This window comes from Chlorella variabilis (assembly GCF_000147415.1).
Source record: "Chlorella variabilis unplaced genomic scaffold CHLNCscaffold_25, whole genome shotgun sequence".
NCBI lineage: Eukaryota > Viridiplantae > Chlorophyta > Trebouxiophyceae > Chlorellales > Chlorellaceae > Chlorella > Chlorella variabilis.
In genome coordinates this window covers 562,758-570,402 of record NW_005435063.1, presented here as the reverse complement: position 1 = coordinate 570,402, position 7,645 = coordinate 562,758, and the positions used below count along the sequence as shown (strand labels likewise).

Below are 7,645 nucleotides of genomic sequence, written 5' to 3'. Positions count from 1 at the left end.
GGGAGGGTGGGAACCTGCCGCTCTACAATGTACTCTCCCTAGTACCGACAAAGCCGTCACCCACACCGGCAAAGGTGCCACCCACACCCAAACCCACACCCACACCCACACCCGGCCCTGCCCCTGCCCCCCCTCACACCTCACCTTGTACAGCTGCTCCCGCACATCCCCCTCCACCCCGTACTTCTTCCTCAGCTTCCCGCTGATGCCCCACATCAGAGTGGCGCCCACCACGCGCGCTGCACACGCAGGGGAGGGGGGTGCAGGGTGAGGGCAAGGGCAAGGGGGCTCGGCGGGGAGCTCCGCGGCCGGCGCGACGGCAAGCTTCCCCCGGGCCTCGGCCTGCCGCCGCCGCCGCAGCGCGCGGGCGCCGCCGCAGCGCGCGGGTGCCGCCGCCTGCCGCCGCCGCGCACCCACCCGCCTCCCGCGACACCCATCCAAAGTTGCCCGCCTCTGATATGTATTCAAAGGTCTGGAAGGACTCGTGCATGTTGCGGTAGATGTTGACGGTGATGACCTGGCAGCGGGGAGGGAAGGAGCGAGGGAGCCGTGAGCACGGGTGGCGGCAGCGCGCGCATGTGCGTGTGTGCGGTGGCGGCGGGGTGCGTGGTTGGGAGCAGGCGGCGCCCGAGCGCTGCAGGGCGCGCGTGGGTGCCTGCGGGACACCCGCGGTGCTTGCCTGCCGCCGCCCTGCGGCCTGCCGTCGCCTGCCACGCCGCTTCACCCCGCACCGCGCCCTGGGCAGCGCCACTCCCCTGCTGCAAGGGCGACCCAGGCGCACCTTGACAAGCCAGTCGTCCACCCAGCGCCGCCACATCTCCTCCTCTGCAGCGGTGGCGGGCATGGGCGCCCCGCCGCCGCCACCCGCGCTGCCGCCGCCGCCGCCGCCAAACAAGCCGCCCAGCCAGCCCTTCTTGGCCGGCGCGCCGCTGCTGCCGCTGCCGCCGCTGCCGGATGGCTGCTTGCCGCCGGCGGCCTGCGTGGCCCGCACCTCTGCCGCCAGCCGGCTGATGATTGCTGAGCTGTCGTTGAGCTGCTCGCCGTCCACCACCACCACTGGCACCTTTTTGTAGTCGCTCCACTTGATCTCGGCCTTGGTGAGGGGGTTGACCTCCACGCAGCGGTACGGTATCTGCGGTACAGCAGCGGCAGCAGCAGCAGGGGGACAGCCAGGGCGCGGCTCGGGGCGTGGGGCACGCGGGCAGCCGGCGACACAAACCCGCCCTGGCAGCATGCAGGCTTGGCCGCCACTCGAAATGTGCGCGCGGGGGATTTCCATGCCTGCCACCCAGGCTGCAGCGGCACCACCACTGACACACACACAAACACACACACACAGCGCACGCACCCCACCGCACCTTGTAATAGTCCAGGAATGCCTTGACCTTGCAGCAGAAGGGGCACACCTCGTACTGGTAGAGCACCACCTCGCGAGGCAGCGCCCCCCTCGCCGCCGGCAGCGTGTACCGGCTGTCCGCCTGCCGCACATGGCCGAGCGCGGGAGGAGGGGTGGAGGGTCGGGCAGGGATTTGCGGTGGGGCGAGGGTGGCAAGCAGCGCAGCGGGAGGGAAGAATGCAGGCCACTGGTAGCAGGCGGCGCAGCTGGGCCGCTGCGCTCCCTCCCAGGGCGACGGCGGCGGCGAAAGGCAACTGCTCTGCTGCCGAGCCTGGGAGCAACACGGCGACCAGCCAGCCAGCCAGGTTGAGAGAGGCAAGACGTACCGGCACATCGGGCGCGCCCTTCTCTCCCTGCCAGGGCGCCTCTGCCCGCGCCACGGGCCGCGCCGCAAAGCCGTAGGAGGCGGCGGCGGCGGCGGCCGCCGCTGCCACCAGACCCAAAGCTCCCCGGCTGCGGCTGGCGCTGCCAGCCTCCACGGCCGCCCTGCAATCGCAGGATGGGCTGGTGAGCGGCCTGCGGGCCGGAGAGTGGGGGATGAGGGCCTGTGATTCTAGACCAGCGGCCACGCTCCACCGCACCTTGTGCTGATCGATTGCAGCTGCTGAAGATGACTGCTCAGTGCCTCTGACGCCTGCAGGCGCCGCAAAGCTGCAGCCGCTCCCCGAACTGCAGCGCGCATTTTGTCGTGCTGCCCAGCCCAGGGCGGTGCTCAGGTGAAGAAGGGAGTGCCTATTCTTTGGGGTTTTGGCCAAATTGCAGCGCGCGCAATGGCCGGGGGAGCTGTGTGCCGCCCATGTGGAGCTCGCTGGCACCCTGCCTGTCCATCTCGTGGGCGCCAGCAGCAAGCTGCGCATCATTCGATCATCCCTGCGCACACCCCCTGGGCTCCTGGAGCCCGGCAGCCTTTTGCCTTCTCGCCTTCTCGAGCAAAGGAGCGTGTACAGCAGCTTGCTGCGCGTCACGTTGCTTGTGTTTGATACAGGTGAGCAGCGCAGGTCCAAGGCACCCTCCCCGACAGTGGCGCCCGGCCCAAGTTGACCCTCGCAATGCTGTTCGGCCATGCAGGCCCAGGCCGCTCCTTGTTCCGCCCAGGCAGCCCCACGTAGAGCGGCAGCACCATGGGGAACTGCATGGCAGCGCCGCAGGTCGTGGATGGCACGTCCGACGGCGCCGTCACCGCGGTGGTGGGCGCTGGCAAGGCGCTGGCCGGGGGCGGCGTGGCCCCGGGGCCGCAGCAGGTGGCCCCAGACGCGCCGCCCCCAGCAGCTGCGGGGCCTCCAAAGCCCGACGCCATGAAGATCCACCAGATGAAGAAGCGGATTGCAGTGGCGGCAGAGGCCATCTCCAACGCCGCCGACATCGAGGTGCCGGTGGTGCCCAAGACCGACTATGCCGAGCGGCTCATCGGTGCGCGCATGCGCGCCGCGCGCTGCGCACGTGCTGACCGCTGCCTGCGCCCTCGTGCGGACCAGCAGCGCGATGGGAGGAGCAGGGGCACGGCTGCTGCAGCGCGGCGGGGGTCAAACGCTGCCAGTGGGCTCGAGGCGACGCTTTGCATCCCTCCCTGCTGCCCCGGTGCATTTGAGAGCCCTCACCCTGTGCCCTAGGTCCTGCACCCCGGCTGGCTGCGCCGCAGGCAAGGCCATCGAGGGCAACCTGCTGTTTGAGCAGCTGACGCTGCCTGCCAAGCAGGCCATCATCCGCAGCATGACGCCGCAGGCGGTGCGGGCAGGGGACGTCATCATCAAGCAGGTCTGCCCGCCCGGGAGGCCTGCCCCACTGCAGCGAACAAGCAGCATGGACAAGCAACATGCCTGTGCGGGCGCATGGCATGCATGCGCGCTGGAAGGGACCCGCATGCGCAGCACACAGCGCACGGCGTGCACATGCGCATGGGGTCTCAGCCGGCGGCTCCCCCACCATGCCGTCCGCAGGGCGACACCGATGCCAGCAAGTTTTACGTGCTGGAGCGGGGCGCCGCCGATGTGCTGCTGTTCAAGGAGGAGTGGGGGGAGGAGCGGGCGGTGCACTCCTACCAGCCGGGCAGGTGCGGCGGCGGGAGGCGTGGGGCGGGCGGCCAGGACACGCAGCATGTGGCACCGGCACCCTCCAGGATGCAGCGTAGGCTGGGCTGCCTGCCACGCGTGCTTGTCCAATGGACACCCTGCGTCCTGCCCCAGTCGGCACGCCGAGCTGCACCATGCCATATGCACCCCCACCCGCCCGCCTGCCTGCCTGCAGCGGTTTCGGCGAGCTGGCTCTCCTGTACTCTGCGCCGCGCGCCGCCACGGTCAAGGCCACCGCCGACGGCAAACTGTGGGTGAGCCTGCCTGCCGTGGGCTGCGGGCAGGGCTGCCGTGGGCTGCATCACGTGCGGCCGCGCCGCCCGCCCGCCCGCTCTTGCCCACAGTACAGACCCTTCACACCCACGCCACGCTCCCACGCATCCTGCCCTGCCTGCCCCTGCCCCTGCCTGCCCCAGGTGATGGAGCGCACGGTGTACGCCGCCATCAAGCGCACCGATCAGCAGCAGGTGGCGGCGGAGAAGGCGCGGCTGGTGGAGCAAGTGCCGCTGCTGGCGGTGCTGGCGCCGGTGCGTGGGCTGGGCTTGTGTCCGCAAGCGCCGCCGAGCCTTGCCCGAGCCTCGCTGGAGTGTGGGGCTTGCTGGGAGCGACCTGTGCATGGCCTCAAGAGGACCCCAGACCCCGCTGCAGCTGCATGAATCGCTGCTCGCTCACTGTGGTGTGTGGCTCGGCGTCTGGCCCTCCTGCGCCGCCCGCCTGCCTGCCTGCCTGGCTGGTGCAGGAGCACAAGCAGGTGGTGGCGGATGCTCTGGAGCTAGTGGAGTTTGGGGCTGGGGAGGCGGTGTTCGGGCAGGGCGAGGCAGCAGACCGCTTCTACCTGCTGCGCGAGGGCACGGGTGGGTGGGCGGGGTGTGCATGTGCATGTGCAGGGTGGTGGTGGTGGTGGTGGTGCCGGTGTGGGAGGGGCACTGCTAGGCCTGGTGAGGCTGCCAAAGGGCTGCCGTTCCCTGCCGCTACCTAAAAGCAACTCGGTTTCACTTTGCGCCGCGCCCACCCCCCCACCCCCACCCCCCAAACACACCCCTTCCCGCCCGTGCAGTGGTGATGACCAGGGATGGGCGGGAGGTGGGGCGGGTCAGGGAACAGGCCTACTTTGGTGAGAAGGCGCTGATTGACGACGCGCCTCGCGACGCCACAGCCACAGGTGGGCGGGGGAAGGGGTGCCCGGCTGTACAAGCGGAGGCCCCGCTCTGAACACCCGCTGCCTGCCTCCCCGTGAGTCCTTCACACTGCCAGGGCAGAGGGGGCAGCTGCTGCCTGCCGTCCCCGCTGCGCCTGCCACCCCCGCCACCAGCTGCGCCTCGCTGGCGCGCTGCCGCGCTGGCTGCCTGCCGCCGCCCTGCAGCCGACGGCTACGTGGTGTGCTACACGCTGGGGCGCAAGGCCTTCCACGAGCTGCTGGGCCCCATCGAGGATGTGTGGCGCTACGAGACGCTGCGCAAGGCGAGAGGGGGTGCAGAGGAGGCCCGGCAGCCCTGCGGCGCGGCTGCCCTGCTGCCGTGATGCCACCTCCAGTACCGCCTGTGCTGCCGCTATCTGCGCGCCCTGCCGCTGCGACGCGCTCGATGCCTGCGCGCCCCTCCCCGTCTGCTCTTCTTGCCTGCAGGTGCCCATCCTGTCCAACCTGTCCGAGCAGCAGCTGTTCCAGCTGGCGCGCTGCATGGCCAACCGCTCGTTTGGGGCGGGGGAGGTTGTGTTCCGGCAGGGCGAGGCGGGGGACACCTTCTATGTGGTGGAGGAGGGCAGCTTCAGGTGAGGAGGGAAGCTGCCGGGACCGTGGCGGGCTGTGCACAGTGCGGGTGGGTATGGGGGCGGGAAAACGCCGGGGGTCGGCGTGTGATCGGTCGCTTGGCGTCCCTTGCCCGCCGCCCCGCCGCCCGCAGCATCACTGACGGCGCCGGCAGGGAGCTGGCCACGTGCGGCAGGGGCAACTGCTTCGGAGAGCTGGCGCTGCTGAACAACGAGGCCAGGTGGGGGCGGTGCAGGCCGCTGCTGGCGCTGCCGCCGCCTGTCAGATGGCTACTGCTGCTGGTGTGTGCGGGCAGTCCCGCCTGCCAGAGCCACCCCATGTCGCTCCGGCCTGCCCGTGAACCTCCCTGCTGCCCCCGCTTGCTGTATTGTGTGTGTGTGTGCAGGGCCGCCACGGTGCAGGCCGCCACCGCCGCCAAGGCCCTGGCTTGCACCCGCGCCGACTTTGACACCCACCTGGGCAGCCTGGCCGAGATACGCAACATGTGGCGGTTTGAGGCGCTGCGCAAGGCGAGTCGGGCGGCGGCGGCGGCGCCGCGCGGTGTGGCGGCGGCCGGGGGGTCTTTGCGTGCTTGCCACGTGGCAGCGGCGATGGCGACGGTGCATGGGTGAAGAGTGCTGGAGCCAACGCGCCTGCCATGGTTGCCGACTGACTCCGGCTGCTTGCCTCCCTCCACCCGCGTGTGTGTCCCCACCCCGCCCGCCCCGCCCCGCAGGTGCCGCTGCTGACGGCGCTGAGGCCGCAGCAGCGGCTGGCGCTGTGCACGGCGTTTGGCAGCCGGGTGGTGCCCGCGGGTCAGGCCGTGATTCGCAAGGGCGAGGAGGGCGACACCTTTTACATAATCGAGGAGGGCGGCTGCACGGTGGTGGGAGAAGAGGGCCAGGTGGGGGTGGCGGGGGCCTGTGGGGAGGCTGCGGCGGTGCTGTGGCGGTGGGTGGCCACTCGCATGTGCCTCCCGGATCGCGCAAAGGGCCCCGATTGCTCACCGCGCTGGCTGCCCAACAAATACCTGAGCGGCTGAGCTCCCCGCCTCCCTCCCTCCCTCCCTCCCTCCCTCCCTGCCTGCCTCCCTCCCTCCCTGCCTCCCTGCCTCCCTGCCTCCCCGCCTGCCAGGAGCTGGCCAAGCTGGGCCCCACCGCCTACTTTGGGGAAAGGGCCCTGCTGCGGAACGAGCCGCGCGCCGCCACCGTGCTGGCAGCCAGCGGTGAGCGGGGCGAGGCGGCGGCGGCGGCGGCGGCGGCAGCACCGCTCTCCCGAGCGCTGTCCCGCTCCCAGCCGCAATGCCTGGCCTGCAGCAGCAGCCGGAGCTTGGCAGGTGGCCCGCCAGCGCGCCCTGTGGCCTCGCCTTGATCCCCGCCTTTGCCTCCCTCCTCCCGTGCACGCCACCCCGCCGCCGCGCCGCCGCCGCAGATGTGCGGCTGCTGGCGCTGGGCCGCGACGACTTCCAGCGCCTGCTGGGTCCGCTGCAGAAGCTGCTGCAGAGCCAGGCCGCCACCTACGACACGCCCACCGCCAAGATAAAAAAGGCGCGGCGGTGGTGGCGGTGGCGCGCGGGCGGCGCCGCCTGGCCCGCCCCGCCTTCCTTGCCTCCCTTGAGCACGAGCTGCTCCCCCAGACCTGGCCTGCGCTGGCGCCTCCGCTCTGCCGCCACATACACTGCCACCAGTCGTACCACCACCATGCCACGCCACGCCACGCATCGCGCGCCACACCTGCCCGCCTGCTGCCACCTCCCTGCCACCCCCCTGCCGCCTCCCTGCCGCAGGCGCTGGCTCCCGAGGATCTGGCGCACGTGGCGGTGCTGGGCAGCGGCGCCTTTGGCCGCGTGACGCTTGTGTGCCACGAGGGCAAGTACTACGCGCTCAAGTGCCTGTCCAAGGCGCACGTGGTGCAGACGGGGCTGCAGGTGGGGGCGGGGGGGCGCGGGGGCTGGCCCACAGCACACCGGGCGGCAGCGGCAGCGGCAGCGGCAGGGGCAGCGGCAGGGGCAGCAGCGGGGCAGGGCCCAGTTCCATCCGCGGTCCTCGAGGGCGGCCGGGAGATGAAGAGGCACGCACGGTCGCTACCCGTCTCTTCTCCTCTCTTCTCTTGCCTTGCCTTGCCTCGCCTCGCCTCCCTCGAGCTGGGCCGCCCCTGACCTGTGCCCACCGCCCCTGCCGCTCCCCCTGACGAGCCCAGGAGCACATCAAGCGGGAGCGGACTGTGATGGCTGAGTTCGACTCCCCCTTCCTGGTCAACCTGGTGGCGGCCTTCCAGGTTGGGGAGGGCGGGGGGGCTAGGGGCGCAGGAGAAGGGGGGGCGGCCCGGTCTGCGGCCAGCTGGTCCACCCCCATTGCCCCTCCCTGCCCCTGTGCCTGCTGTCTCGTCCCCACACCCCCACTTGACACACTCCCCACTCCCCAACTCCCAGGG

General features: G+C 71.2%; 3 protein-coding genes across 3 annotated transcripts in view; 2 read left to right on the top strand and 1 right to left on the bottom strand.

Annotated features, from left to right (window-relative positions):
* Positions 1–1,427, bottom strand: part of CHLNCDRAFT_11521 (hypothetical protein) — a gene marked incomplete at both ends in the record, with an annotated part of 1,896 nt that extends 469 nt beyond the window's left edge. The window contains 4 exons of the mRNA XM_005843980.1: positions 145–239; positions 418–517; positions 782–1,132; positions 1,359–1,427. Coding sequence (XP_005844042.1) covers positions 145–239; positions 418–517; positions 782–1,132; positions 1,359–1,427 — 615 coding nt within the window. The remainder of the gene's footprint in view (positions 1–144; positions 240–417; positions 518–781; positions 1,133–1,358) is intronic.
* Positions 1,428–2,691: 1,264 nt separating this feature from the next.
* On the top strand, positions 2,692–6,583 carry CHLNCDRAFT_54794 (hypothetical protein; the record flags this gene model as incomplete). The annotated part of the gene is made up of 13 exons (XM_005844065.1): positions 2,692–2,806; positions 3,036–3,151; positions 3,334–3,446; positions 3,641–3,719; positions 3,882–3,992; positions 4,205–4,319; positions 4,523–4,627; positions 4,829–4,899; positions 5,090–5,235; positions 5,367–5,453; positions 5,619–5,832; positions 5,949–6,116; positions 6,347–6,583. 13 exons carry the CDS (start codon positions 2,692–2,694, stop codon positions 6,581–6,583), a joined length of 1,677 nt encoding a protein of 558 aa, XP_005844127.1.
* Positions 6,584–7,010: 427 nt separating this feature from the next.
* Positions 7,011–7,645, top strand: part of CHLNCDRAFT_27424 (hypothetical protein) — a gene marked incomplete at both ends in the record, with an annotated part of 2,666 nt that continues 2,031 nt past the window's right edge. The window contains 2 exons of the mRNA XM_005844064.1: positions 7,011–7,139; positions 7,412–7,489. Coding sequence (XP_005844126.1) covers positions 7,011–7,139; positions 7,412–7,489 — 207 coding nt within the window. The remainder of the gene's footprint in view (positions 7,140–7,411; positions 7,490–7,645) is intronic.